We start from the raw sequence: 27988 nt of genomic DNA, 5'->3' as shown, positions 1-27988 counted from the left end.
GATCATGCAAATGCTACCTTCCACTTCTCCTAAATGTCCTCATGTTTCATCCCATTCATGCCTTCTCTGGATCATTGATGCCGCCGTTCGTGATCACGTAGGTTGCTTCACGCTCGGGACAATCTGCATAACGAGTCAGAGCTTGTCAGAGGACTCTGCTTCTCTGTGACCAGGGCGACGACTGACCAGGCGAGTCCTGAATCTTAGCCACTCTCTCCTCACCTCTCCCCTTCCGGAGCAAGACCCTCGTGGTCGAAGCGTGCGCTAGGATATGTCCACCAATGGGTTTGCGGCCATCGGCACCAGCAAAGAGAGCGTTGGCGCCGGGGTCGGATTGGACTTGGTTGGTCTGCCCTGGTCATCAGCTTTCCGCTCCGTCTTCCACTGATATCTTTAGATCGTTGGAGAGGTGGACGGTACCATCAAAACGCAAACGTTAAACTCCTCGGCCATATGCGTCAGCTTTGATAAGAACTGATTCAGCTTCTGCTGTCTATCCGCGAGCTCGCCACGGCCACAGTAGTCGACGCGGAAACAGGCCATGATGCTATCGATTATAAGGAGGCGGTATTCGTTGCTGGCGAAGGAAGAGGAGAGCGTGTTTAGGAGTTCGAGTTGGTGCTAGCACGATGGCGAATGTTAGCGAGGTGCTGTAGAGGGATAGGGAACGGAAGATTTTATGTACGGACCTCGCTGTTGAGGGCGCGGGCGTAGGCAATGTTTTCTTGGGCTTGGTCGGGATCCACTGGGTGAGTTTAGTAGGGTTCCTGATGTGCAGAGGATGAGGGTTGTACTTCCGAATCGCTCGGCGATTTGTGCTATTCTGTGACAGTGAGCAGGCTGTGTTGAGCCAATGAAACGATGAGTCGAGTACCTCTCGGGTCTGAAGGTCCCCTCAGTGTCTGAATTGGAGAGCGAATATCAGCTATCTACCATCAGGGTTGGATGTATGCTAGGTTGTACCGATATATGCGACCTTTCCACTCGCTCCTCCCATGTCCGGCGGCAGCTGATGTTGCTTTAGCTCACAAACGCTGGTCGAGCGGAGAGTTTCAAGTAACCTGAGCAACAACGGACATTGTGTGCGAAAGCTGAGTCTTTCCACATCCTTTCGCCCTTTCAGACCGAGATTTTGCCCAGGGTTTACGCATGCAACTCACTGAATTCGCCATAGACCTAGATGAGGGTAAATTCAGTAAAGTCGCCAAGGGAGTAATCTCGAAGGTGCTGCCATACCTCGCTAATGCTCATGCTCTGGAATCCACTGGCACACTGTTAGCCGCTGGGAGCCCGGCGCCTGGCTCTGGCAGACTTTCCCTCCGAGAATAGAGTCCAGCTGCTTGCTTCCGGTCGAGATCTTGCATACTCTCTTCCTACTGTGACCGAGCTCAACTGCTGTGATGAAGCCGGATGCAGAAGGCTGGTGGGAGGTGCAGGGTCAGCAAATCACTTGCTAGCCACTACGCTGCGATGTAGTCAAAGTCAAGCAGGGATTGAATGCAGAGCAACATACCTGCAATTTCGTGATAGCCTCTTTGATCTTCTCGACCTTCACTTCGCTGAAGCCTTTGACCTTGAGAAGCGTCTTGCGTGTAGCAGCGTGGACCGACTTAGCAGTGTCAGCCAGTTTTTTCATTTCGACGAAAAGCAAGGAAAATCCCCACAGCAACAGTGTAGTAGCCATTGGCCTTGAGCTTTGTGATGTCTGCTGCTCCCACACCTGTTGTTCATGAGCACTAAACGGCTGTGGCTTGCTGACGGTGGAACGTACCATGGGCTTGGATGCCGTCGATATCAACGATGAAGTCCTAGATAGTGTTCTCAATGGCAGTCATTTGATGGCGTAAGCTTGCTCAAACCTCATCGTCGAAATCATCTCCAGCCGTTGAGGCAGTCATCGCAAGGTATAGCTGTAGGAGTTTCTATCTCGAGCCCGCAGGTAGAGTCAAGTCTGGCGGTGCAGTTGGAAAAATGGATGGAGTAGCATAGATTTGGTCGAGGAAAATGGTGGAGATGATGTGAGATATCGAGCTGTGGAGACACAGCTTTGAGTCTTGGCAAGCTGTCCACTTTCAAGGACGAGATTTCTGTCTCAAAGCCGCCAAGTCAAAGCATTTCTTTGCTATTGCAGACCGAAAGGATTGCACCACTGTTTTCAAGGAGAGAAGCTGCATTTTGTCAATGGAACGAAAAATTGTGCCTAACCAATGTTGACTCTTGAGGTCTCGTTCTGGGATCTAAAATCATGGTAGAGCCAAGCACTGACTCAATTGAACAAGGTCCTCCATCATCATCATCAAAGATCCTCCATCCTAGCCTTGATTCTTTATCCTGGCCGCGCTCGTCCGCGCTTACCATCCGTCTTCCTTCGCTCCTCCAGGTCCATCCATCTCTTCTCCTACGCGACGCACCAGCAGAAGCAAGATGTTTAGAATACATGGATGACGCCGTTCGTCACGTCTTTGGATATGCCAGGATGCGGAACACCATTGAATGGAATATCGCTTTTGGGGGGTTCGTCAACATTAGGTGCTAGTATTGGCAAAGGAGATTGTATGCAAGATTTGTGAACAAGCGTATGGTCATAGTACAGAAAGGAGATTCGATCGTTGGCCGTTCAATTTTTGACGTTAGGCGACGACCGTGGTAGGCGCTGGCTGCACTTGATCCACTGCGCCATCAATGGGGATCTGACCATTCGTTTCGGCCGCTGTGCAATCCCGAGATATATGCCCTGCTTGACCGCACTTGTAGCAAACCTTGCCTGCAGAATTAAGGGGGCCGCCATTGGGAGCTGTGCAGTCGCGAGAAATATGGCCCTGCATAGGTTAGACTTGAAACTCACAAATTATTTTCCGAAGTCGACTCACCAGCTTGCCGCATGCATAGCATTTCATAGCTTGCGCCTGACAGTCACGAGCGTAGTGGTTTGGTCCACCACACTTGTAGCATGTTGCAGGACGTGGACCACCAGCACCTCCCGCAAAGCCTCCGCGAAAACCGCCGGCGAATCCGCCACGGGGAGGAACAGCTCCCCGACCTGCACCGAATGCAGGTCCGGGTTGAAAGCCTGCATTTGGGCAAGATCGCTGTCGATCACCGTCAGCGAGAACGACCGAATACGAGATGCAGGAGTACGTACCGCTAGATGACCCGGTTGGCCACAAGAATAGCAGCGTCCACCTCCCGTGCCGGCGCCACTGATACGCAGAGTCGGACAGTCTGCCTGGACGTGCCCAAGACCCTGACAATGGTAGCATTGCTTGGCTTCGCAAGAGTCAGCGTGACCATCCTAGAGATCTCTGTGTGGGTATTGACTTACTGTCGGTGGTGCGAGGATGCGGGCATCCATTGGATTCATGTCCTATAATGGGAATTAGATGCGCTCGGATTATCTTAAGGTTACATCGAGGAGTGATAGATGCACACCAGGCTGTTTGCCTGTCTTTGAGTCAGCGCATGAAGAGGAAGCATCAAGGAAGCGAAGAAGCTTACAGTTGTAACATAGGCGTTCTGATGACGAGCATACTTCTGCACGATATCAGCTTGCATGCCTTCTCCAACTGGAAGCCATGTTGCTGACCAGCGTAATGCCCAACGTTCCCGCATTTGTAGCAAGCCCGGCGCGATAAAGAAGACATATCCAATGCTGATTTTTGCAGCCCTGCGACACCTGTATCAGAAAGCTTGATGCTGTATTGACGATTGCCATATTGCCATGGTCCTGGGTCCATGATGTAGGAATGTTGGGGTGGTGATTTGGATGGGTGGGGTCATGAAGTTGTTTGCGAACGGGTGATTGTGTGGATGGCAACAGTGAATTTCGCTCTGTGAAAAAGTTCGGTACCTTGTAGTCCAACCTGAGAATATGATTCCTATAAGACAGCGCAACATGTCAGCATCTCGCTCTCTGAGTTCTTGCTCTCTGCTACTTCTTCTGGTGGCTCTGGTATTGCGAAGCATACCTTGTAACCTAAAATCTCCTGCCCTCAACCGCACAGCGCTTCCTTCCTCCCAAAGCACAGCTCGCTATGTACCTTCAGCCCTCCGATGCAACTGTACGACCTGACAATGCCAATTTTGGGAGAAGAAACGTCGACAAAAATTCTACAGATGCCAACCGCTCTCGGGTAAATTCGAATTTACGCTTACTACATGCGGGATCGTGGAACGGCGGAATTGTGGGGGTGGAATGTTGGAGATGACGAGCGGAGCATTAGTCAAGTCCCTTCAGCGCACTGGCCTGGCAGGACTGTCATCTCGTTTGCTCCACAGAGGAACCTCCTCGGTTCTTCTAGTGTACACCTTCAACATATAACCATGCATACTCTCTCCGATCCTGTAGAGGCAGAGCTGTTGTGCATACCTTTCCATCACTCCGAAGGCTCCTTCTCGATGACGGCAGGAGCTTTGATTGTCCTATCTTTGAGAAAGTGAAGACCCTCACCGCCCTATTGGGACTGTCAACTACTGCAGGATCAAGAGACGGGGGCATTGACATACATAGCTGATCAGAGGCGAGACTTCAACCGCAGTTTCATCAGCTCCACTGTCGCTCACCACAGTCCCTCCGACTGCCTCGATCCACCTCTTGCCTTGTTCTAGTATATCCTTCTTACTCGTATCTGGGTCATCCTCCCCTGTTCCTTTGGCGTTTTTCAGGGGCGAGAACTCGTCCTCTCGCTTGACCTCCATTGATGCAAACTTCTTAAGATCGAGCATTGGAAAAACGTCGAAGACAAACTGTTCTAATTTGATACCATTTGGCTTTTCTGGCTTGATTGTCTCCCCCTTGTCTGTGTCAACGTACGGAATCTTCTTTCTAGCTACATGATGGGGGAGCTCGTGCACCCATTCTTCGATGGTCTCCAGAAAGCGGAATGAGTAGTAATGGTTAACGATATTTGCTGCCCGGAACTTGAGAATTTCTGGTTGCTTCGGATCCTTGGCCTCCGCAGTAGCTGTGTCGATCTCCGAGTACTCTACGACATCTGGTTTCCCATTCTTGAGTAAGATCAGGCCGACTGATTCTTTCGCACTTCGCTTTCGAACCACTTTGGTGGCAATATCCACGTCCTTGGATGCAGAGAAGCCCAGGAACACCGGGTCAGCCACTTTCACCAGGCAATTATCCACACAGTAGGCGTGGATGTGTTGGATTCCTCGTTTCCGCATATCGGTTCGAACATTGGAGGTCAAGAGTGCCTGGTAGATGCCACCATTCCCATCTGGAGCGACTGCTACCTGCAAATCGACGTTAATATCGGGCCTCGGGTCCCATCATATATGGCTTATACCTTTGACTTGCTTTCCAATAGTATCTTCCCTTCGTTGGAGATGCAGGGAAGAACGCCTTGCTCGAAGATGACCACATCGTCCTTTCCCAAGCCGAAATAATTATGTTCCTCGAAGAAATTTTCTGTTGGCCCTCGTGTAGGTCCACTAGTCATCACGTACCAAGGTATGACGATGTCCTTCTTCCCGCTCTTCTTTTCTGCCAGCTGCTGGACCTTCCATATCCTCTCCGCCTGTATCTGGAACAGTGACTTTCCGCTGAGTAGACCAATGTTGAAACATCCTTTGGGAGCAGAGCTACCCAGCCGTGTGCCTTGCCCACCAGCCATCAACACCACAGCAACCTGCCCTTCAGCTACTAGATCCAAGCCGGAGTTGTACCATGACTCGATGTCCTCTGACTTTGAATCAAATATCGAGGCGGTTGCTTCTTCTGGCAGGGGTTCTAGCTTGGTCTGCCCTTCTTTTCCGGAGTCCTGAGGCTTTAGTGCTTTCCGAGTGATCTCATTAATGTAATTGGGATCGATAGAAGAGAGACGCTCGAAAAGGCCCGCTTTTTCGGCGGTGTCAAGCTTATCGTAGAATGTTAGAACTTGCTCTTGACCTGCTTTTTCATAAAGTTCCCGTAGTTCACCGAATTCTTTTTCCGTCGGCTCTTTTGCCGGGACTCCTTCTTCTTTGGAGGAGAGATTTAGCTTTTCGAGGATCTTGTTCATTGTGGAGGTCATCTTGGATGAAACAGGGAATGGTAGTTGTAGCTGATACTTGTTAGCTCGATCATGAAATGTGGTTGTTTGCCTAGCTGAATGAAAGTATGGGCGTTTGTGTACCAGGGCCGAAGTGGAACAAAAGAAAATGGCGAAGTGGCGGGGGTTGTTTACAACCCCCCGCATGCCAAGATCTTGAGCCCTACCCTTTAACCAAATGCAGTCAGCAAGAATAATCGAGCGGAATGTCAAGACAGGGTAAGTAGTGTTGGAAGCACTTTGTCTGCAAAGCTCAGGCTACGTGGTGTAATAGTAGTGCTGTAAAGAAACTACAGATAGTGCTACAAGGTCGAACAACAGGCATGCCATGTAGACATCTCTTCCAGTATCTATACACAGTTCCCTCTCCCCAATGGTTCAAAATGTAGCCATCAACGCCAGTAATGCACGCGCTCCATGGCACCATGATTCGTATATGACCCGTGTTAGCTCCAAACCTTCACCATTCTTTGTTACTACCGCCTCCTGCTGCGGTCCTCATAGTCATCTCGTTGGTAGTCTCTGCTTCTGTCTCTTCTTCGCCGAACATCTCCTGAAGGTACACGTTCTCGGTATCGATCGTGACTCCTAGGACTCCGACTTCGTGAGTGTTTGCGCGGCCGGTCTCGTCGATCGGGTTCCTTGTCTCGTTCATGGCGTATTGCATTTTTGTCAATGACCATTCCATAGCCATTAGAGCGTTTGCGGTCCTCGTCACTTTTCGGATCTATAGCCCTGAATTGTCGCTTCTTCTCGAGACCAGCGATACCACCAAAGCCCCCTCCGTGTTGCGCTCGTTTGGAGTTTGTGGCAGTTCTCCATTTGTCTGAAAGCCGCGATACCTATAGATTTGGTCAGTAAAGAGGCATGTGGGGAGGCTTGGAAATTGCATACACTCTGTGAGAAGTCGACATGGATGCGGTGATCATCAATCAACACTCCTTGCATCTTGAAATATGCCTGCTCGCAGTCCTTCTGGTTCTCGAATTCGATAAATGCATATTGCAGGCTGTCTTTTGTGCGCTTGTCTCGAATGACTTCGCAGGATACGATTGGACCGAAGCGGCTGAAGATCGTATCTAGATCCTCATCTGTTGAGCAGAGCTTGTCAGCGGTACGTGCGTAGAGGCCGCAGGATCGATGGTCTGACCTTCTGTGACAGGATTGAGCTTGCATACAAAGAGAACATTCTCTGGGGGCTTGACCTCAGCATAAGGTAGATCGCCCACAATTTCCAAGGTCAGAGCTTGCGCTCTAGCTTCCCTCTCGCGGCGTAGTTTCTCTCGCGCTTCCTCCTCTGCCTCTTCATCGACTTCCCCGAAGATCTCCGTTTCCTCTATTTTCTCATCATTCTTGACGTCATGTCCACTTCCAGTCTCCTGGACCTGCAGCTTTTCATCGAATTCGGACATGATGGCGAGCTTTCAAGGCGGTGCTGGGCTACTGAAAGAATGAGGTGTTGTCCGATTTATTACTGTCGTCTGTGATAATGGACGATCGCCGCCAAGGATTGGGTATGGCGCCTCGCGGGCGACAAAATAGAGTACTTGAAAACTAGCAACCCCTGTAAAATCCCTCGAAGTGTTAAGCTTTCTATTGCTGCGTAACAGAAACTTTGTTACGAAACATTTCAATTCCAAGATTGTAGATAATTACAATCTGAACGCTTTATGAAGCAGAAGTTCTTGCGTCAGAGTCGTTGTTAGTAGGAAATTTACGAGTGGCCAGTCGTTCTGTATCACGCGAGGGTTCTAGCGTTGCGTCTAAATGAGGAGAGGCTAGACCTATGGGCTAACCTCAGGCTTTTCACTGAAGCTGCCTCTACGATATCGTTCGATGGTGTTTTCAGAGTTCTCCAGGCTCTGGTGGTGAGGCAGAATTCCGTCAAGAGGCTTTCGAGTGCTTGGCGTTTGTTTGTACGTTCAGGGACTCAAAGATGAGCCTTTGAAAGATAAAGACTGGGCAGATGTGTTCTGAGGCACCGCGGTGACGGCACCGAGGGGTTTTAGCAATCCGTACCTTGGAACGACGCGTATATCAATCAAAGCCTGCATCTCTCACCGCATCACCAGACATACTTCAACCGAACGCTATCTTGGAATTCTATCTTGGAGGACAAGGAAGCAAAAATCTGCTGACCGCATCCTCCGGCTTTGTCCATCTGTCCATCTGCCTTTCAGCACACCTGAAACGGCACTCAGCGCCGGGGGGGTAGCGTCTTTTCTCTGCAGCTATCCGTGCGGTGTATCAAAGATTCGTTGGATCCCGTCACGTCCTCATCATTGTGGAACCAACTACAAATCTCCTAGCCCAGTGCCTGCTGGTCAATATCAGCGGCTGCCAATCAAATCAAATCACATGTCTACATCGCAAAATAGGTCCCCACAGCCTTCAGGGAAGACTTAGCGGTTTTTGGCCATAGTTGACGACGCCTCCCGCCATGCTGTTGTTGCGGCTGTTTCAACGTCTACCTCGTATTTAATCATTTTTGATAGTTGTGCCGTTTTACTAAATTCGGACAGTGTGCTTAGCAAAACCCAGACAGCGGAGCTTTCAAAACCTATGCCTTGTAGTAAGGCTGCATACGAGCCGTGTCAGTAGGTCCGAGTCGAAAAGCGGTGCAGGAGGTTTTTTCTGAATCCGGGCGACCTCCGCTGGCTCGAATTCCCTTTTCGTCATGCTACATATACGCAATACGAAGCCGCGAGGCTATCGCTGTGTCCGCCTGTTCAGCGAATGGATCAGCTTTGATCCTACCTTGGCACACTAGTCTCAGCGACACCCATTGCTTCCAGTCCGGGAATTCCTGCTCCACTCTGTGGACATGCTTACAGCGGCTTTGAGCCGACATGAGTCTGTATGGACAAGGTAGTGTGCAAGATCACGAGGCGTGGAAGACAAATTTTTCCAATCTGGTACAGTAGACGGACCCGAAACACATGGAGCTGCAAGCAAGCTTGTTTTCGGTTTGCTGCCCGAGACAGAGCCTGGTTCTGACACGGGAAATCGATGGCCGGCATCCTCTTCTCACACACTGTGAGACTCGCTTACATTAGAGTAGAACATTGCAGTGCTCAATTAATTTTGGGTGGTTGCTTGGCATGATCTGTGAAGGACAGGGTGGGGACTGGCAAATCGGATTAAAGCAGTTTGCCTGAAAGCCCTACCACCACCATCAAACAATGATTTCCCTTAGGCAATCAGACAACGCACACTGTCACCGCAGACATGGCCTTCCTCCCAAATTATGGCCGACCTATCACAAAACAAATAGAGCTACTGCTGTGAGCAATCAAATGCTTATTGTAAGAGAAGGAGATCCTACCGACTTCTTCAGCAGCCATCTATGGATAGTTTCACTCTGCCTTACTCGTGCCGATCCACAATAATGTTTTCGGGAGTAAGGATCAAGATCGTCCAAGCAATGGCTGTTCTTATTCTCTGGCGCGCTGTGGTCTGAGCTCCTCTGGTGTCAACCGAGGTTAGATTCCTCCGAGCAGAGTGGTATCAAGAATATTCGAACTTCATCACTTTTTTGCGGCCGAAGCGTCTACCGGAACCTTAAGATCCGATTGAATCTTGCAGATAATCGACGCTTGATCCCGTTTCCTGTATGTACCTTACTGACATTATGTCACTGGCTGCAAGCGCCCACTAAAGTTGGACCCACCCCGGATGAATTGCGTGTAAGGCGATGAGCTGAAGTCGCTATTTTTTATCTGTAGACACTTCAATCCTACCTGAGAAGGAGCAGTCGATAGGTCTTTTCACTTGTGCGTTGATCTGGAAACGAATTGGTCCTCGTGCAGCAGAGTGATTGTAGCAGTTTTTGTCTCTGCAATTTAGATGTCCATCAGTCTACTTATATTGAGACCTCGTTCCCAATTTCTATCCCCCTATCGTTTAACATTGATCTAACACTTCACCGCCTCCTACTAGACACTCCATTTTCGCAGTGGGGAGAACGCGGCTAGGAGGGTGTCCGTCCCAGAGGCATTGTTCTTGGCTGGGAGCCTCTCACTTTGGAGTCCACGTCAATACAAAAGCTTGACACCACCGCCCGCTCAGTCCAATTTGAGCCCAGTGTTGAGTGCACAAGGTAATGACCCGTGCTTATCACGGAATTGCCCGAGGACTCAGCACCCACCGCCACCCAAACGAGGTTATGGCTCAGCCAAGGTCGCTTACCTATCGTGGTAATATAAGAGCTTACCCTGATGGCAATGAGAGTGATGAATCTAGGTCTCCACGAGGGGACAAGAAGCCGAGGAAGCGAAATAGTGTAGCCGTACGTTGTTCAAGGCAACTCATACAGCCTGATCCGATGCAGACGAGGGCTGACATGTGATGCAGTGTGCACGTTGCCGCAAGAGGAAGATCAAATGTACCGGTGATCGCCTGGATGGCAACGGCTGCGAGGCCTGTCAGGCAGCCGGGGTGCCGCGAAGTTCCTGCCACTATCTGAGGGTAAGGATGACCAACGTCCACCACTCTGGTCCTTCTGTTGACGTATACATGAGTTAGGTGAACTCTCATCATATAGAAGATGTCGCAATGCAGGTCTCCAGTGACTCGGAATGGCCCCATTCAGCACCTGCCCCGGCCAACTATATGACCCGGATCACAACCGATCCAAGCCAGTACGCTCTTGCCAACGTTAGCCATGTCCCCCAGCACGTGCCCACTCCTTACACAGGCCCAGGGTGAGCCAATCTCTAGGGGACTCGAAGCGCTTGCTGACATCTCCAGCGCGCCATACTCGACTTCACAAGCGCGCCCTCCTTTCAATACCAATTACCCGACCAGCTACAATGGTCAGTATGACATGCAGAGGCCCCTTCAAGGACCGTCTCTTCAAATGTCACAAGCACCTACGCCAATTTATCCCACCCTCGATTACGCTCAGCAGTGGAATCCATTGCCTTCAAACGGCAGACCGACCTCTCACACTCTGCTCTACGATCAAGATCCTTTGAGATATGAGACTTCGACGGTCTCTTACATGACATCTACGGGTACTTCGGTCCCAAATGTGGCGGCAGAGGGATCCCCGATATTCCCTGGTTTGTCTCCGCTCGTCACCCATTTGCCAGCTTATGGTGGCAACAGGACGCTTCCCGATCCAATGAGTATTCATTCCTCATTCGACGCCAGCAATGGATCCATCCAGGGGAACGATGAAGATCCTACCTTGTACCAACAACACCTTGAGACAGGGACTAGCCAAGGGTCAGTCAGCTCGGCGTCCCAAGACGCTATCAACGCCACAGGTCAGGGCAGCAACACTTCATCTTCATGTCCTAGCGAGACCCAAGAAATGTCGACGCTCAGCTCTCTCAATATGACCCACACTTCGCCAAGTGCTTCTAGCGAAAATACCTCTGGCTTCCACTCCATAGACAGCTCAACGACGAATAACGTCGGCAGCTACGCCGCCAGCCCAACGTTGGCGATGCAGTCCAATCAGCACTCCAACAGCCAGCTCCCGAGCTTGAATTCACCTTTTGACGGCAATGGTGGACACAGAGGCTCTCACGTGCCGGAGAGAACGCTCGACTCCGGGATGGCGATCAGAAACGGGAGTGTTTACGACCCACATGGCCGTCCTCGAATCCTGCAACCGCAGCCTCGACGTTCGCCTTCTTACGATCTGCTCAACGGTTCCTTCGAAGGGGGTGGGAAGCACCCGGCTAAGGTGCTCAAGTCGAACGGCCATGGTCGCAGGCCTGGTGGAAAGCAGTAAGACAGTTCCTCGGTTTGATGCTGCCATGTTTGCTGCGCCTCGGTTGCAGCTGACCTACTAGAACCGTTGCTCGTGCATCTTGCTACTACATGGTCTGAATCAGCTTCTGGATCCTCACCGAGCTTGTAGAGCTCGCAGCATTGGTCGATGCAAAGACTACGGGCTGATAGAATGGTCCCTCTCCGACTATGGCCTTCTTCCCTTGCTGGCAGAGCTTGCAGACCGGAATCCAGTCAGCCATATCATCCTCTCTTTGAACCGGAAGCTCTTTCTTCGGCGTTCTGGATTATCAGGCAAATAAAAAAAGGATTTGAGACGCTTGAGGGGCTTCGTCAGTGTTTTCGATAGATTTTTAATAGATTAATGGAGTCATTCGACCAATCTTGCAAGCAGAATCATTACTTCGAAGCTGGAAGATCTTGTATTCCCTATGCGCCACAGAATGCGACTATGATATGTAGGAACACACGAGCATGTTCCACCCTCGTCTTCTGACCAAGCACGAACCAGCACGCATCCAGCATCCTTTACTTCTTCTTATCCTTCGACGCCGCCGCCTTCCCTTTGGCCGTCCCCCGTACAGTCTTGGCTCGGTTCTTGCGTTGCTTGCCTATCCATCCCCGCAAAGTCAGCACAAGATCCCCACCGCTATGCCCCGTGCCCAAACGTAGCCTCCCGTCTCACCATGTAGGAAAGATAGTACGTACGCTGTTGCCTACTAGCCTTCTCAATTTTCGAAGCCGCCCCGTACCTGACCAACCGATAATGCGGCTCGAACTTCTTCATCACCTCATGGCTGTCGTATATCAGAGCGAACCCGGTCGATTTCCCTCCACCGTACTGTGTGCGGAAACCGAAGCAGGACACTTGGTCCTTGTTGGCTTTGTAGAGCTCGGCGAGTTTCTGGCGGAGTTCGTCTTTGGAGACGTTGGCGCGGTTCGGGTGGAGGACGTCACTGTAGAAGGAAGAGATCAGACTTCCAGCCCATCGTAGATGTGAGGGAGGGGTCAGAGGGAGCTAGGTTGCCGCTGCGAGGTAGGGGCACCCACACGACCATCTGCTTTCGACCGAGGAGGGCGTTGCGGATGAATTTGCGCGTGCGCAGCGTTACGGGCTGCTCTCGGTCTGCCATGTTTGCTAGCTGTATCATTTCATTAGCACCGACTCTGGGTATCGTAGATGTACATGCGGCAACTGACGGAGAGAGTGTGTTACTGGATCCTCGATGGTCGAGCAAAGTCGAGCAGATCCATCTGGGAGTTGCGTGTGTGCACGATAAGGTGTCGCTTAGCTGGAAGCTAGCCTCTTTGGTACTAACGCAACATATCTTGGCATTATTGTATGCTCAGCATGATCTTTTATGTTGGACCTGTAAGTGACCTGGAAATGATGATGTCTGAATAGCGTGGGCCGGTACTCTTAAGAATGGACGACATTGCACCCGTGGAGCTCCTCAAGAGGCAGTATCTGCAGCTTATTGACCCGGAAGAACTTACGCTTCCTCTCAGAGAGTCTCTCATATTGCCAGAGACTCAGGCCCAGATTTACAATGATCTGTTTGATGAGTCCGGAATTGCCTATGCACCGCCTGAGCGTTACAAATTTCGTGTCCTCAAAAGAGTTGTGAAAGCCCTAGAGGACGCAGTGGAGGATCCGGAGGAAGATGTAGGCTTTCTCCTTCTCCTCATTTGAACTCATTCTTTGCTCAGCATTGTCCTCGTTTCTTCTCCTTTTTGAAGATTTTCTAATGGCTTGTCACTAAATCTTTCTACCTTGTCGCGAGCAGGAGATCTCAGATGATATATCGGGATGTCTAGCTCGGTACATGGGCCAGCCTTTGCCATCCGCAAGCGCAGCAGCACAGCAGAAGAGCTACGTGACTTATACAATGCCCATTCGTGGCCTAAATGCTGCTCAAGTCACCCTGCTGGAAGCTCCATCGTTACTGGCTTCTTCTGGAACGACCGGCTTCCGTACCTGGGAAGCAGCACTTTTTCTAGCAGCCTATCTGTCTTCTTCAGAAGGAAACCATCTTGTCACCGGCAAAGATATTCTTGAGCTTGGCTCTGGTACAGGCTTCCTGTCTATTCTCTGCGCGAAACATCTTGGCGCTCAGCGTGTACTGGCTACGGATGGTAGTCAAGAGGTCATTAGCGATCTCAAGTCGAACATACACTTGAATGAATTAGAAGGTAAAGAATTAATCCAGACAGCTGTCCTGCAATGGGGTCACGCTCTCATCGGTGGAGTTGCCGATTGTCGCGAGGAGAAACGCTCCTACGATCTGGTCCTCGGAGCTGATGTGGTGAGTAATCTCACTTCCACGAAATTAGGGTCATCAGGCCCTTTGCCCGAGTCTTGACTCTATATTATAACACTCCTAGCTTGCCGTCGGCAATGGATGCCTATCCCTCAATGAACACGGAAGGCTGACTTAGCGTCTAGACATATGACCTCAAATCCATTCCTTCATTGATCGCGACTATGAGAGACATCTTCGAACTATACTCCAACATCAGGACTTTGATCTCCGCCACAGTTCGAAATGAGCAAACCTTTGACGCGTTCACGACAGCATGTGGTAAGTAGAGGGAACTTGATGCCTCCGTCCTGATCTCAAAGCTCTGACCAGGCAACAGACCTGAATGGCTTCACGCTTGAGCAACTCAGTGTACCTATGCCCGAGAAAGAAAATCAGATGGGGTTCTTTGTTCCTACAACCACCGCCATCAAGATATTGTTGGTTACGAAAGAAGGGCCAACAAAGGACCCTTTTGCGCTGTAATCCACAGTCCTATGCTTTCAGTTCGATTATCCAGGCCATCGATCCTCACTCCAGGTCATTGGGCGCGAACTCAGCATTCTCTCGTGAAGCAAGGTGACTGGTTGATGCCAGAACGCTACACACTTACGCGGTGCCATAACAGTGACACTATTTCTCAATTGAATGAAGTCTGCTGGGAAGATACTCGGAGGCCTTTGTAACTTAAGGTATGTTTCATTGCTCGACGTTCCCGCGCATGCAGAATCCCCTCGACGATATGCCCATCAGCTCCCCTCTCCCTTTCCCCTCTTTGAATGCAGCCCCTGCATCAGCAACTCGCAACCCTCAAATCGTCTCCAACATTTCCTGCAGCAAGCCTGATGATGCAACCTCTCCGTACCCTGAAACAGTTTCGCTTGATGACTTAGAACCTCCTCCTCGCTTAGGCCTTTCTTCCACAACGGGAAAGTCCCATGCCGCCGCTCCAACTTTCGTCCAGCACTCCTGACAGAGATCTTCAAGGCGGGCCAGGCTGCCTTTGGGCAGCTCTGGACAATCCTCACACATCACTCCAACTTGCCGTTTCGATTCAAACACCAATCCGCGAGGGTAGACATAGCTCTTATTATGCATACCGCAATCGATGCAGATCCTCGGCTCAAAAACTGTCGGGAAGAGGTCGCTTGGCATGAATTTCTGGCCCGGGCGTAGACGGTGGCAATCCTCGCAGTAGCGGAACTTGTGGGCGTCGCTGTAGGCTTTGTATTCCAAGAGGCCCATCTTATCGTTGCTGACGGGGTGGATGAGGTTGTAGAAGTACTTGTTTGTGAGTCGCAGGAGCATGGTGGCGGGGAACAGTTTCAGATTTTTGATGATCTGTATGTGCAGCTCTGGGGGGAGCTGCGTGAGAGAGGGCATGGTTACCTTGCTGTGCTTGCGGAAGGGTGGTCTTGGGGTGGAGGAGATGGCGTTGATATCGTTAGTGGGGTTTGCGATAGAGAGTTTTTGCTAATGACGTTGCTGCTGTGTGTAGGACCTGTGCATATCAAAGGGTGATGCGTGTTGTCAATTAGTGATGAGAATGAGTGCACTGTAGAGGAGAAAAGGTGTAGGCAAGACAGAATTGGGGCTTTGGCAGAGCTTTCTACGGGCACTGCTGATGGCCACATTGGTGGATACAGTCGCAATAAAAAACGCTTTCCTTCGCCCTAGGCCAATGGCTGCCCCTTCCCATGCTTCACTGAAACAAGCCTCCTCCGCCACCGCCTCCCTCCTTGCCTGCTACCCTCAGCAACTTTCCTGTTCGCCAGTAGAAACGTCAGGACCCTTACCTGAACTGTCATAGATCGCCCGAACGTTGCACTCGATGCACGTCCTCTCCTCGCGGTGTTGGCAACCTCGAACGCACACATGGCGCTGATACTCATTGAACTTGTGCCCGGGGCGAAGACGTCTGCACCCGTGGCACGGGACCACATCGTGGAATAGAGCGTAGTCGCTTTTCTCTACGGCCAGCATTTCTTGATAATTGAGTGGTTTGAGGAGAGTGTAGAAGTAGGTGTTGGCGAGGCGAAGGGTCATGCTGGAGGGAAAGAAGTCGAGTTGATCGATGATGGAGAGGTGCAGCTCCCTTGGAAGGGTCATGAGAGGTGATGGAGAAGGCATTGTGGAATTCTGTGGGGGCGTTGTTCACGTGGATATTGGAATGGATGTTCTTGAAGGTGGGGATGGGTCGCATGCTTTGTTGACCCGTAACACGTCCGAACCCAGGAGTCACCACACCTCATTCTTGAACCAGTCCCTGACATCTGCCGTCTCCATTTGGGTATCAAACTCAGTCATGAGCTCGTCATCTGGCAGGACATATGGAGGCTCCAAAGCGGGTCCAAAGCTAGCAGCGGCTTGTTCCCCAGAGACGGCCTTCATTAAGGTGTGCTGGAACTGGATGCGGACGTCGTCGGATATAGTCCACAACCACCGTGTTAGTGGGGGGTCTCCATCGAAGTAGCGAGTGTTGAGGAGACTCATAGACTGAAGTGCATAGGCAACTTCATCTACCAACTCGCCAAAGCTACTTCCTGTGAGCTCGCATCTGATATCACGTCCGATATGGCATTTAAAGACCAGCCGCTAGCACCTAGCTCTTGTCCAACTTCATGGCCTTCTCCAGGTTCACCCATGCCGATCTCCTAGCTTGATCGTAGTCATTGACCCTCCTTTTGATGCCTCAAACCCTATGCTGTCAGACTTTGCATTCTGTGAAGGGTCAGCTTGAAGGAGAGTGTAGAGCGGTGATGGACTTACCTGGTGGAAGGCGAGTCTGCTTTGGGACGATTGGAAGGTAGAACCCGCGGCAGTGTTTGGCAGAATTTTGCAAAGACCCAACTGTTGTGTTCTTCTGAATGAAGATCTGAGTCGAGAGGTGGACATTTTTGATTTTCGTCATTGCTAGAAAAGAGGAGAATCTGCAAAGCATTCACTTCTGCCACCGCGAATCTCACTCCACCGCAGGTTCTAGATACGAAAGACTTGGCAGTCTATCCTTGGTATAGATGACGGAGGTCTCCCACAGCAACCCTCTCCTGATTCCCACCTCCCTAGCACATTTCGGAGTCAGCATTCCCACTCATTGATCAAGATTTGAGTAATAATAAGACACTTTTGGGGAGTAGCATGGGTGTACAATGGGTTTTTTGTTCCTCCAATATGTCTCGCGACTCAAAAAGCAGTCTCGAACAGGAAGAGGCAACTCGGAAAAGTACCTTACAATGTCTGCCCACGCTTCCCACATCTCTACACAATGGACATCTTGCATGCATCTCGCCATCTAGGGTAGCTACCCAATCATCACTCCCATAACCCTCAAACCCGCTGCCGATCCCACAGTCAATGCAAAACCTCTCAGGTCTGCTACGCTTGAGCATGCCTCGGTGTACAATATCATCGGCGAACTTGCAGAGCGGACGCAGTCGGCAGCAAATGTGGCAGGCTAAGACTTTGTGCTCAATAGCGAAGGCGGAGAATTCGAGTTTGAGGAGATTGGAAAGGGCGGGAGGTTTGAGAGATTGCCAGACCTGGGTATAAGATCTTCTCAGGACCATGTACTCTTCAATATCAAGGTTGTCAGCGATGGCTTGAAGGAGCTCTGCTGGAAGCTTGGTGATGGGTGCTGAGGGAGACATGGTGGGAGTCTTGACGTCTTAGGGTTCTCCAACTGCTCTTCAGGGGAAAGAGGATAAAGAAGAAAAGATGAGGGGGGAAGTTGTTTCTCAAGTATCTTTGGTGACGCAGGGTAATATCTCCGTACGAAGGGATTGGGGCATTTCTAGCCTCGGCGCACGGATAGAGTAGCCTCGGCCCTGTAGATCTTCCCCGGATTCCCTCCACACACCCCTTGGAGCGATTGTTCATTCACTCGTCAATTCACTTCTTATGTTCAGCCTCTGGACTTCCATTGGTCCAAGAAGTTACCAATTAGCCTCCAGAATTCTTGCAGTTGCCTGTACGCACAGCGGTATTCCTTCACCGCGGATCCCGCATCGGCATTTCACAGCCCTCAGCACCCACACGCATAATCTTATGTTCCGCAGACGAAAGGATCTAGACTTTTTCGAAGCCGCCATGAGAGGCGCCTCTCCCAAAAAGCAATCCTCGAGACGATCATCATCTTCCAAGTCCATGAAGGAGCTACCGCCCGCCAATCCCAGCGCCAGTGTCCTTCTCATCTCAGCAGCCAATCATATCCTACTGCTCCACCGCGTATCTTCCTCGTCGACCTTCGCCTCAGCCCACGTCTTTCCTGGGGGCCATTGCTCGCCTCAGGACGGCCACCTACCGCCACCGTCGGACCCGAGTCACCACCAAGACAGCCCGGCCTATCGGCATGCCGCTATACGGGAGTGCTTCGAAGAGAGCGGGATATTGTTGGCTCGAAAGCAGGAAAATACGGCGGAGCTAGTAGAACTGGCCGAGCAAGAACGAGAAGAGGGCAGAAAAGCTGTGCATGCGGAGAAGGTCCCGTTTGCGGACTGGATCAAACAAAAAGGAGGGCGAATGGATACCGAGGGCTTGGTGCCATTCACGCGATGGCTTACACCAGCTAACATACCGAAACGCTATTCAACGCAGATGTACTTGTACTTTTTGCCTCTCGAATTGGGACCAAGGCTGGGAAAGCAGACGAATCAAATGCACATCCCAACCCCCGACGGCGGCGTCGAGCACACGGCTGCGAAATTTGCGTGGGCTGGAGAATGGATCGAAGCTGCGCTGAAAGGAGAGTGCGTGCTATTCCCACCTCAGTTCTTCCTCCTGTCACTTGTGGCCGATTTCTTGAAACCACCGTTGGCCGGGGAGCGGGAGCTGGACACGGAACAGTTGCAGAAGCAGAGAGGACAACTGATGGAGTTCGTCAAAGGCGAACATCCTCCGTGGGGAGAGAAATGTATAAGCCCCAACCCGATCAAGAAAAGCGGCGACACGCTTTGGATGGGCATGGGAGATGCAGGGCCGGAACTGGAAGGAACAGGAAGAGGTGGAGACAAGGAGAGAGTGCTGAGGGTTGAATTGAGCGGCGAGGTTGAAAGGGGAAGAAGGACGCCGAGGCCGAAGGAGGTGGTGATGAGAAAGGATTTAGGAGCTGGGAAGGGAGAGGGGAAGGGGCATTGGTGGCGCATGTGACAGGTACTTAGGCATTGATTAGTGATCGCAAACTGGCGCTGGAAATACCCCTTTATAGACGTTTGAAAAGAGCTAGGGGATGCAGTTTGGGTATATAACGCCAGAATATGTATGATTATGGCTTAGATCAGATGCTTTATGAGTGTGCTGAGCATATCCTTCAGCATCGAATCCGGGTTCTCGGGGTTCGCATCCATAATGTCGACTTGTTCTGCGAGTTGATCAGCATTCGTCCACCTTTGAACGACATCAAGGACCGACCCTGTAGCGTAGCCCTGACGTCCTCCAAAATCCCGTCCCGACCAGCTAGAGCTTGAATCTTCCGCCTCGCTCCATCGTCTTCGGCTACCAGCCATGCCAGAATGACGTCAACCGTCTGCAGAACATACAGCCCAGCATCCAGCCGTCTGCTGAACCACTCATCGGCTCTTTCCTCCGACTCCGCAGCATCGACCCTCGCTCTCTCCTGCCCGATCTCTCGGTCAATCACCGCCACTTTTGATGCATACTCTCGCCTGAGCTTGACTAGACGATCACAAGCCTGATAATCCTTCTCTACAAATTTAGCAAGCAGGCGAATCCTTGGAGCTTCGTTAGCTGGAAGCGAGCGTAACATAGAAGCCAAAATCCCAAGCAAATGCTCCGTCGTTTCTTTATCCTGTTTCTTCATGAATAGTCCAAATGTTGGTTTCAAGCCTGCCGCTTCCACAAGCTTCTCACAGCATGAAGCATCCTCTGCTCCTCCCAGTGCATGATTGATAAGTCGTATGGCGCGTGGTTTGCTCAGTTTCCCTTCTCGTAACATGATGAGGCAGAGCTCGATACCTTCTGCTTCTACGAACTTGATTTTGCCGGCGGGAGGGTCGACGAGACAGGTTATGCAGTCGAAAATGTTGGCCATATATTCTTCCTCTTCGGTGCCTTTCGCAGGATCGCGCTTGCGGTAGGGGCTGAGTAGTTGTAGGATCGCGTCTATGCCGTCAAGGGAGATCACCTTGGTGCCAATTTCAGAGGATGACTGGAGAAGTATAGCGAGCATTTCGGCAGCATACTGTTTGTTTTGGGAGACCGTTGGTTCTGGTCTGCGGATCCTGGAGAGGAGCCAGGGGAGGAGCTCAGTTTTCTGGCCGAGTGTAGCGGCAATGGACGGGCGGGACGAGAGGTTTTCGAGGACACTGAGGACGTGGTATATACCTGCACGGTCGGATTCAATATCCTCATTTAAACGCGATATGTTCTCGTATAGGAGATTTAGGAGATCAGCTTCTAGCATCGCATCGACGAGTGCGTCCCATTGCTCTTGCTCTGCTTCAACGTTTTCGTCTGTAAGCTCGTTAATGATTTCGATTGAGTCAATAGCGATATCTGTGTTGTCGTGAGACAGTAGGGAGACGAGAGAGGAGACACAGCCGAGCTTCGCGAATTCTTCGTAGAGCTCGGAGTGTTCGGAGAGGATGGAGAGCGCTTTAATGTCTGCATCTAAATCTGCTTCTGAGCCCATAAACCTGGCAAAAATTGTCAGAGTAGGCTCACCAGGATGTGTAGAGGCCTTGCACGTACTTTTCCGGCTTGTCTTCGAACTTGGCTCGTAGTTCTGTATTCTTGGATATCCTCTTCTCAAAGTTCAAGGCCAGCTTCCTTAGCCAGGCTATATCGACCTTTTCAGATTTCTGTATAGCACCCATCAGTCTTGTTTCCAATTTGACAGAACAGGCGTCCAAGTGTACGGTCTCGTCCTTATCCTGCTCGTCGATGAAGTCCATCACATCGGCTGTATCTCTCGTAAGGCCGCCTCCAAAGAACCTGCCTTCCTCATCATCATCGGACAGCTGCTCCTCTTCATCCGGTGGTAGTTCAGGGCCTGCCGCTACATCGTCGTCGTCTTCAACCTCGTCCTCCACTGTGGCTCTTCCGTTGGTCTTGACATCTCCATTTGCGCTTGTCTTTGTCGCCTTGTACACCGCATCTGTGAATCATTAATTCAGTCTGTGAGAAGCCTAAATAAAGACTCACCTGCATTGTGTCCATTGATCTCTAGCTTTCGTTTGTTGCTACGTGCTGAGGGTTTCTAGGGAATCTGAGCATTTGAGCAGAGATAATGCCATTCTCTTCCATAGCATACCTTGAACAGCTCATCAAGCGAAGACATAATGAAAATCTAATTAACAAACAAATCAGACTTCGAGGGTCAGTAATAATCCAGGCGTGTGTATCACAAGATTCTACCTCAGGCATGCTTTGATGGACAGTAGGGCGGAGTTAAAGCAAACATTCTTTATGTCCGAGGTATAAGTTTTGTTACAAAATGCAAAAGTCGACATGTTTTCTTTGCAACGACTGGAACATTATGGTATCAAAGGCGCGGTTAAAGACATTGAATTTCATACATCGCCTTTTTAAAGGTACTGGGCGTAGGAAGCGGTTGGTGAAAGAGATTAAAGAATGACTCCTTTCATAATTATTTGACAGTAACACTTTCCAGGTTTCCAAGCTTGATTTTGCTCTTGATTGGGATTCAGCCCAGTGTGAAACAACATCTCAATCTTCTCGTAGAGGGTATTCTCAGACTTGATTGATCACTTTGCTTACAACATAATCATTGGGTATACCCTGTCTTGATTCCCGGTGACGGTGGACCAAAACTTTGGACCGCCTACCCTTCATCATCTCCATGTTCAAGGGCGATCTCACTCATCAAATCGAAGAAGCTCACACAAACTACAGCGACATAGTCTGTACAGCACCTGCCTAGCTATCATGTATCAATGATTCTGGATGACGCGACATCTATGCCTATCGTGCCGGCCTCCAGAACTTCCCCGAATCAAGCCTTGATCCACGCCCAGCCTTGGCAATAAGATGCCTAAACCAGATTCTGAATCTCAACGACGCCGACCATTCTCGTATTCAACAGCTGTTCTCACATTCGTTCTGGGGAGAACCAGCTATCTAGTCAAGAGGTTTCATAAGAAGGCGAAATTTGTCAAGGAGATTCGCCCAATCTTCAGAAAGGAATTCGTCATTATTACCGAATTCGAAGTTACTATACTTGAAGGCTGTTATTGAAGAAGGATTCCGCTTCTGCCCGTCAGTCTCTGATGGCTTCCCACGCGATTTACTTCCTAGTGATCATACCGTTTGCGGGAAGTAGTTAGCAGATGGAGTAATTGGACATGGTCATCTTCATAGTTGATTGATGGTATAATTCGTAGAAATATTAACTAATGTGTGCCCCTCTCATCTCAGACAATTGTCGGATTCTGCCCACGGGCAGGTCTTGTGTTCCATTCCAACTTCCGCCAACGTACCAAGTTCCTGCCAAAGCGCTGGCTCCCCCAAAATTATTCTTCACCAACTACAGTTTGACGATGACAACCGGAAAAATTTCCATCGCTTCGGGCTCGGAGCTCGCAATTGTATTAACCAGAACTTCGCCTGGATGGAGCCGCGCTTGATTCTCGCTCGAGTGGTTTCGGACTTCAATACAAGTCTCCACACTAGCTCGTCGACTTTGGATTCTGCAAAGCTGAAGAGGTCCCAAGTTTAGGAGAAGCAACCGATCGATGTGGTACTGACATCTGCTTTAGATGCCTTCCTTGCGCACAACTAGGTAGGGTCATTATCTAGATGGTTTGTGAGGTGCCATAACAGCAGCAAGCCAGTCACAAGCGGCGGCAAGGGCGAATGAGTCTTTATCTAGAAGCATCAGCTTTAGGGCCAGAGACCCGAGTATGTCGAGATCGCGGTGATTTAGAAGAGGACTCGCGACGGACGACTCAATCAGATTATTCCTTAGAGTTGATTGGTCGATCAATCGATTAACGAGAAAACACGTGAGATTTTGTTACGGCTCTTGGTTGTTAGAACCAGGAGTTTCTCATTTCTCAACAGCAGCTCAAACTTCTCCTCCTTTTCAAACCACCTGTGTGCTAGAACATTTCAATGAACTATCACAACTATGTTGAAAAAATGACTGAAGCAAAAGATTTCCGATGAGTAGAGAGCCATAGGCATTTGGCCAGAGACAAGATGAAAAATGGTAAACATGAAGGTATGAAGATGCTTATCTCGTGATGTGCCTGATTGGAGTCTTCTGACCAGCAGAAAACAATACTACTGAAATCTTTACCATCCTGGCTTTTTTACAAGGTTGTGCTCGAAAACGTGGCAATGACTTCGTTCCATAATTCTAGACATATTTCGAGCCTGTTGACAACAGTCGCTGTCTGTCGTCCTAATCAAAAATATTGAAAATCACATCGAATCGAAGGTGATATTGATTTGGTAGACATATTGACCGTACTGCATTGCCGTAGCAGGGCGCTGGAATTTCACATTGGCATGGATCCAGACCTGTTGCTGGTCTGTGGTGTAGGGAACACGATCGTGCCTCGGTAGATTTGGTAGATTTTGTGACACGGCTACTCTAAACCCCGACGGAAATAAGGCGCAGCGCGTTCAAGTCTTGGCAGACCAAAGAGGCCTGAATTTCGCGTCTACTCTAGGACAGCATTGAATATTCTCGTCTGGCCATCCAAGAATGGAAGGGCCTCTAAAGCTTCGAGAGCGGCAGAACATGGCTCAGAGCTTTCACGAAGAGACTTTGTCAACCTTACATACGCGTGGCCAGGACCTCTATCGCCAGAAACAATATGAGGCCGCCCTTCAGTGCTTCACCAAGGTAACAACCAGCCAATGACTTTCCAAATTTCTGCTAACATCACTTTCTTAGGCAATCGGCCAGGGTTCAAAGGCTCCTGTTGCTGTTTTTGACAACCGAGCTGCTACCTATACAAAGCTTGGCGACCTTCGAGCTGCTCTGAACGATGGCAGGCAGATGATTCAGCAAGAGAAGGGCAATTGCGCGGTACAGAGGAGTACATACGCCCCCAAAGATGCTCAAAATCTGACTGTATCAGGGTTATCTTCGTACTGGCAAGATTCTGCAGCTGCTGGGCAATCACAAGACGGCTCTGGACCTCTACGAAATGGGCATTCGTAAAGTGTCTTCTGGGGATCCTAATATCATGGTATGCTCTCATTGATGCCTTCTTCTGGACGAGCCAGTGCTAAAAACAAATGCTTTCTAGCTGCTACGAGGACAGCATGAGAAGCTCGCACGACAACTCGCTCCGCCAAGGGCTATCGACCCTTTGCAGATGCTACCCTTAGAACTCGTTGAGATGACGATCAAATATCTTGAGTTCAGGCATATAGTGTCAGTTTTGATCGTCTGTTTATTAGGTAGATTTGCTTATCCTTGGCAGGGGCTTACTGAGAGTCTCCAAAACGTGGCTACAACTACTCATCTCGATGCCTAGCTTGTGGAGCGATTTAGATTTTTCCGCCGCCAAAAGGCCTGTCACTCTGGGAGCTGTTCGGAAATACATCAAGCGAGGCAATGGAACCACTACTCGAGTGATCCTTGATAGGTTTGGATCCAACGCGGAGAAGATTCCACGCTACGTCGCAACGCGTTGCAGAGGGTTGAATGATTTGAGAATACCAGGAGGCTTGATCGGCGCGACTATTCTTGAAGCTGCTCCCTGCGCATCCAATCTCAAGACTCTTATCATCTCCAAGGCCTGTCAGATATCCTGTGATGCGGTCGGCCAGCTTCTTAGCCAATGCCCGAGCCTTGAGCGTGCGGAATTCGAAAGCGTCACCGCACAAAATCGTACATTAATATGGGAGGTCGACATGCCCAAACTTCGTGCGCTGACTTTGGACACTTCGAAAGCAGTCAGAGGACGAGGAGACCCCATGCTTGTTTTGCATACGCTTCTAACCAAAATACCTGATATCCGTACATTGAGTATCCAAGGTTGGGTTGTCCTACCCTCTGTTTTAAGTATAGATTTTTCGAACCTTTCTCAACTTCAACACCTGAATATATCTCGTCTGACTGGTATACTGCCTCCACTGTTGCCGTCGACTATACGTACGATCGCAATGGCAAATTGCCACAATATTCCTCACATTCAACGAGTCAGCTTCGCGGACTATGAATTAGCCCAGATGGTTCGCCTGTCGCTGGCAGGATGGTCTGGGTTATCGTTGGGTGATCTCCAAGCATGCTTATTACCGAGCAAGGGGAAAGTGACGCATCTGGATATTGGGGGCTGCATCACTCTTTCGAGTGCTAACCTGAAAGAGCTCATCACCCTTGGTTATTTCGAGGGAGTTGAGAACTTGATTCTCAAATCAAGCAACATAGATGATGCGATAGCAATCCTCATAGCAAGGAGCCTTCCTCGCCTCAAAAATCTCGACATTGCATGCACAAATGTCACCGGTGTTGGGGTTAAGGCTTTGGTTATTGGACTTGAGGGTAAGCTGGAGCATTTGTGTCTTGACGGATGCCATTCTACGAGTATCGATGCTGTAGAGCTCGCAAGAGCAATGGGTGTCAAGGTCGCATTCGGCTTCCCGGATCCCTTGAGCGGAGGTAGGAGGATCAAGCAGCGCTGATGAGGACATTGCTGTACCATTACAGCCAAAATGCATCAACCGGCGGCTAAACTCTAGCCAATCCTAGTGAAAGACAGAGCTCAACCGCTACGCTCGCTGCAATATCTATCGACCTCTTTTTCCAACGTCTTGCGCTGCGAACGCACAAGATTCATGATGTCTCCGCATTCTGGCAGGCCACCATTAGCACCGTCAACCTCCATCATTTGATCGTACACGCTGAAGAGCTGGTTGGGGAGCCACTTTTGAAAAGTATTAGTCAGAGAAGCCACTAGTTACCGTTCAGACTTACCAAGACTATAGGACTGCCTCCGGTGGCAGTCGGATGGGTCGTCTTCTTCAGTATGTATTCTCTCGTGAAGCACCAATGTCGCCATCTGAAGTCACGGACTTGGTTCAGAGCATGGAGATACAACACTGCGAATAAGGGTTAGGCACTAGAAACGGTTGGCCTTCCATTCGCCACTTACCTGCAGATTGCCTGTCCATCATAGCATAGACTCGGATGCCAACGTCCTGGGCTCTATCTTTGACCCACTGCAAAAATTGGCGGTGATTGCCAGGTCGGTACGAGCGAAAGTCGCTCAGGATATCCGTGAGTGGTGTCTCTGGCATTTTGATCTCCAGAAGGTTGTCACATAGCGGGATCTGCTTTGGATCAATTTCATCGAGTCACGAGTACCTTTCTTATCGAGCACCCACCATACTATCATTCGCACCGCTCTCTCCTCTGAAAGACATTGGCTCTTCGCTCACGCCTTCATACACAACCCCGTGTGGGAACATCGACTGTTTCGTGATGCCGAAAATGAAGGTACGAAAGCTGTTGTAATCGTTTGGTTTGCTCTTCTTCCACATACCTCGCAGACAATGTCAATTTCATTCATCTCTCTCCATCAACAAGAAGGTCTGGAAAGGATCTGCTTACCATCCATAACCCCATTGACCTTCACCATAGCCTCCACCAAACTTTCCAATCCAGCATTGAATGCCTTCCTATTGCCATCTCCACATGCTGATAGCGCATTGACCGCCCCCTGGACCAGAAGCCCGGAATTCTGGACCATGTCCACATGTACGAGCACAAAGCCCGCTTCCGAGCTCGACTGGTCTAGGCCGTGCTCAAATGCGCGGATGAGGCGGAGATTGCCGTACTCCATGCCGAGTGCTGGGTCTTCGAGGCGGTAGTTGAAGAGGGCGTAGGAACCGGCGTATTCCATGAAAGGTTTGAAGCCCGAGCTGCTCAACCCGTTAAATTGGTGTCAGGAGTACAGTCAGACGACGACATTACATCTCCGCTACTCTGGCCAACGGCCTCGCGAGCACGGCCGGCAATCTCTGTCGCCCCAGTCCGTACCCTTCGCCCTTGACATGGCGCTCGTGACACGGCTCAAGCAGGTACGCGCTCGCCAGGAAACAGTAATCCCTATACAGACCCCCTACCGTCCTCAGGTCATCCTTCACCTTGTCGACCTCAATTGTCAGATCTGGAAGTTCGCGCAGCAGCGTTTCACCCAGTTTGAATGTGGCGAGGAGGCCTGGGTCGCCGGCTGCGGTGCGGATGGGCATGCGAGCGAGGAGAGAAGAGAGGGCGGAGAAGGACGGAGGAAGGGTTGTAGGTGGGAGAGACAACGGAAGGAAGCCGTTGGGGAGGGAGACAGTGAAGGGTGCTAGCTTCGCCAACTCTTTGTCATCGGTAGGTATGGTGCTGGGGAGAGGGAAGGTTGGAGGTGCGGCAAGAGAACCCATTGCCGAAGTTTGCGAGATGATTCGTTCTGGGTCTGTTTTGCCAAGAAAATGTTTTCTGCGTTGGAGATGTGAAGGAGGAATAGTGCGAACGGGAGAAATCTGGGTATATGTACCGTTGGCCGGAACTCTTCCGGCCACAGTAGAGGGGTGAGGCCGGTTCTGTTCCGGCCTTTTTAGATTGGCAAGAGATAAGTGATGCGTTGGAGATGGAGCGAAGACCAATTGGGGAATCTGATCCAGAGGTATGAGCGCTGCTATTCGCGATGACAGTAGCTGATGATGGCAGTAGAATCCCACTAGCGCGACATGACCAAACAAAGACGAGCACTACAAATAACTCCGCAAACGACCCTTCTAGACAAAGAATTGTTGAGGTGAAGGCCAAAAGAAATTGGACTTGGAAAATAGCAGAAATGTAGAAACGCCCTTGAGTAAATCGACAGATCCTAGGAGGTAGACAGAAACCCGTGCACATTATCCATCAGCAACGCTTGCGTCAACGGATCATCCTGCACAATCGTTACGTTGACTATCCTCTGC

At 50.3% G+C, this 27988-nt stretch overlaps 15 protein-coding genes across 15 annotated transcripts; 4 read left to right on the top strand and 11 right to left on the bottom strand.

Annotated features, from left to right (window-relative positions):
• Positions 1-55: 55 nt before the first annotated feature.
• Positions 56-1898, bottom strand: HO173_004299 (uncharacterized protein; the record flags this gene model as incomplete). Its single annotated transcript, XM_037306223.1, has 15 exons — positions 56-123; positions 187-349; positions 421-621; positions 690-745; positions 795-823; positions 875-902; positions 964-1009; positions 1062-1108; positions 1161-1176; positions 1237-1254; positions 1367-1420; positions 1514-1609; positions 1665-1720; positions 1772-1808; positions 1860-1898. 15 exons carry the CDS (start codon positions 1896-1898, stop codon positions 56-58), a joined length of 954 nt encoding a protein of 317 aa, XP_037166733.1.
• A 732-nt stretch (positions 1899-2630) lies between these two features.
• Positions 2631-3734, bottom strand: HO173_004298 (uncharacterized protein; the record flags this gene model as incomplete). The annotated part of the gene is made up of 5 exons (XM_037306222.1): positions 2631-2819; positions 2871-3089; positions 3143-3267; positions 3323-3441; positions 3496-3734. 5 exons carry the CDS (start codon positions 3732-3734, stop codon positions 2631-2633), a joined length of 891 nt encoding a protein of 296 aa, XP_037166732.1.
• Positions 3735-4373: 639 nt separating this feature from the next.
• HO173_004297 (uncharacterized protein) lies at positions 4374-6023 on the bottom strand (the record flags this gene model as incomplete). The annotated part of the gene is made up of 3 exons (XM_037306221.1): positions 4374-4451; positions 4504-5244; positions 5298-6023. The coding sequence occupies 3 exons, from the start codon at positions 6021-6023 to the stop codon at positions 4374-4376; spliced, it is 1545 nt and encodes a 514-aa protein (XP_037166731.1).
• Positions 6024-6517: 494 nt separating this feature from the next.
• HO173_004296 (uncharacterized protein) lies at positions 6518-7453 on the bottom strand (the record flags this gene model as incomplete). The annotated part of the gene is made up of 3 exons (XM_037306220.1): positions 6518-6883; positions 6936-7132; positions 7192-7453. The coding sequence occupies 3 exons, from the start codon at positions 7451-7453 to the stop codon at positions 6518-6520; spliced, it is 825 nt and encodes a 274-aa protein (XP_037166730.1).
• Positions 7454-10143: 2690 nt separating this feature from the next.
• HO173_004295 (uncharacterized protein) lies at positions 10144-11784 on the top strand (the record flags this gene model as incomplete). Its single annotated transcript, XM_037306219.1, has 4 exons — positions 10144-10329; positions 10395-10508; positions 10566-10744; positions 10791-11784. 4 exons carry the CDS (start codon positions 10144-10146, stop codon positions 11782-11784), a joined length of 1473 nt encoding a protein of 490 aa, XP_037166729.1.
• A 527-nt stretch (positions 11785-12311) lies between these two features.
• On the bottom strand, positions 12312-12916 carry HO173_004294 (uncharacterized protein; the record flags this gene model as incomplete). Its single annotated transcript, XM_037306218.1, has 3 exons — positions 12312-12394; positions 12492-12739; positions 12834-12916. The coding sequence occupies 3 exons, from the start codon at positions 12914-12916 to the stop codon at positions 12312-12314; spliced, it is 414 nt and encodes a 137-aa protein (XP_037166728.1).
• A 293-nt stretch (positions 12917-13209) lies between these two features.
• HO173_004293 (uncharacterized protein) lies at positions 13210-14569 on the top strand (the record flags this gene model as incomplete). The annotated part of the gene is made up of 4 exons (XM_037306217.1): positions 13210-13449; positions 13571-14089; positions 14230-14365; positions 14424-14569. The coding sequence occupies 4 exons, from the start codon at positions 13210-13212 to the stop codon at positions 14567-14569; spliced, it is 1041 nt and encodes a 346-aa protein (XP_037166727.1).
• Positions 14570-14893: 324 nt separating this feature from the next.
• Positions 14894-15466, bottom strand: HO173_004292 (uncharacterized protein; the record flags this gene model as incomplete). Its single annotated transcript, XM_037306216.1, has 1 exon — positions 14894-15466. One exon carries the CDS (start codon positions 15464-15466, stop codon positions 14894-14896), a length of 573 nt encoding a protein of 190 aa, XP_037166726.1.
• Positions 15467-15785: 319 nt separating this feature from the next.
• HO173_004291 (uncharacterized protein) lies at positions 15786-16213 on the bottom strand (the record flags this gene model as incomplete). Its single annotated transcript, XM_037306215.1, has 2 exons — positions 15786-15826; positions 15880-16213. The coding sequence occupies 2 exons, from the start codon at positions 16211-16213 to the stop codon at positions 15786-15788; spliced, it is 375 nt and encodes a 124-aa protein (XP_037166725.1).
• Positions 16214-16321: 108 nt separating this feature from the next.
• HO173_004290 (uncharacterized protein) lies at positions 16322-16994 on the bottom strand (the record flags this gene model as incomplete). The annotated part of the gene is made up of 4 exons (XM_037306214.1): positions 16322-16619; positions 16673-16737; positions 16797-16804; positions 16853-16994. The coding sequence occupies 4 exons, from the start codon at positions 16992-16994 to the stop codon at positions 16322-16324; spliced, it is 513 nt and encodes a 170-aa protein (XP_037166724.1).
• Positions 16995-17085: 91 nt separating this feature from the next.
• HO173_004289 (uncharacterized protein) lies at positions 17086-17730 on the bottom strand (the record flags this gene model as incomplete). Its single annotated transcript, XM_037306213.1, has 2 exons — positions 17086-17145; positions 17311-17730. 2 exons carry the CDS (start codon positions 17728-17730, stop codon positions 17086-17088), a joined length of 480 nt encoding a protein of 159 aa, XP_037166723.1.
• A 250-nt stretch (positions 17731-17980) lies between these two features.
• HO173_004288 (uncharacterized protein) lies at positions 17981-19228 on the top strand (the record flags this gene model as incomplete). The annotated part of the gene is made up of 1 exon (XM_037306212.1): positions 17981-19228. One exon carries the CDS (start codon positions 17981-17983, stop codon positions 19226-19228), a length of 1248 nt encoding a protein of 415 aa, XP_037166722.1.
• A 122-nt stretch (positions 19229-19350) lies between these two features.
• On the bottom strand, positions 19351-21377 carry HO173_004287 (uncharacterized protein; the record flags this gene model as incomplete). The annotated part of the gene is made up of 6 exons (XM_037306211.1): positions 19351-19439; positions 19490-20733; positions 20789-20898; positions 20956-21194; positions 21242-21296; positions 21351-21377. 6 exons carry the CDS (start codon positions 21375-21377, stop codon positions 19351-19353), a joined length of 1764 nt encoding a protein of 587 aa, XP_037166721.1.
• A 2391-nt stretch (positions 21378-23768) lies between these two features.
• Positions 23769-25699, top strand: HO173_004286 (uncharacterized protein; the record flags this gene model as incomplete). The annotated part of the gene is made up of 5 exons (XM_037306210.1): positions 23769-23909; positions 23961-24095; positions 24148-24258; positions 24319-24446; positions 24496-25699. The coding sequence occupies 5 exons, from the start codon at positions 23769-23771 to the stop codon at positions 25697-25699; spliced, it is 1719 nt and encodes a 572-aa protein (XP_037166720.1).
• An 80-nt stretch (positions 25700-25779) lies between these two features.
• On the bottom strand, positions 25780-27448 carry HO173_004285 (uncharacterized protein; the record flags this gene model as incomplete). The annotated part of the gene is made up of 6 exons (XM_037306209.1): positions 25780-25941; positions 25992-26116; positions 26170-26347; positions 26402-26559; positions 26628-26938; positions 26991-27448. The coding sequence occupies 6 exons, from the start codon at positions 27446-27448 to the stop codon at positions 25780-25782; spliced, it is 1392 nt and encodes a 463-aa protein (XP_037166719.1).
• Between the last annotated feature and the right edge of the window lie 540 nt (positions 27449-27988).

The sequence above is a fragment of the Letharia columbiana genome (genome assembly GCF_014066305.1).
Source record: "Letharia columbiana isolate WasteWater2 chromosome Unknown Sc0000011_s2, whole genome shotgun sequence".
In the NCBI taxonomy this organism is placed as follows: Eukaryota; Fungi; Ascomycota; class Lecanoromycetes; order Lecanorales; family Parmeliaceae; genus Letharia; species Letharia columbiana.
The sequence above is the reverse complement of the archived record's forward strand: the minus strand, read 5'-3'. Positions and strand labels throughout refer to the sequence as shown.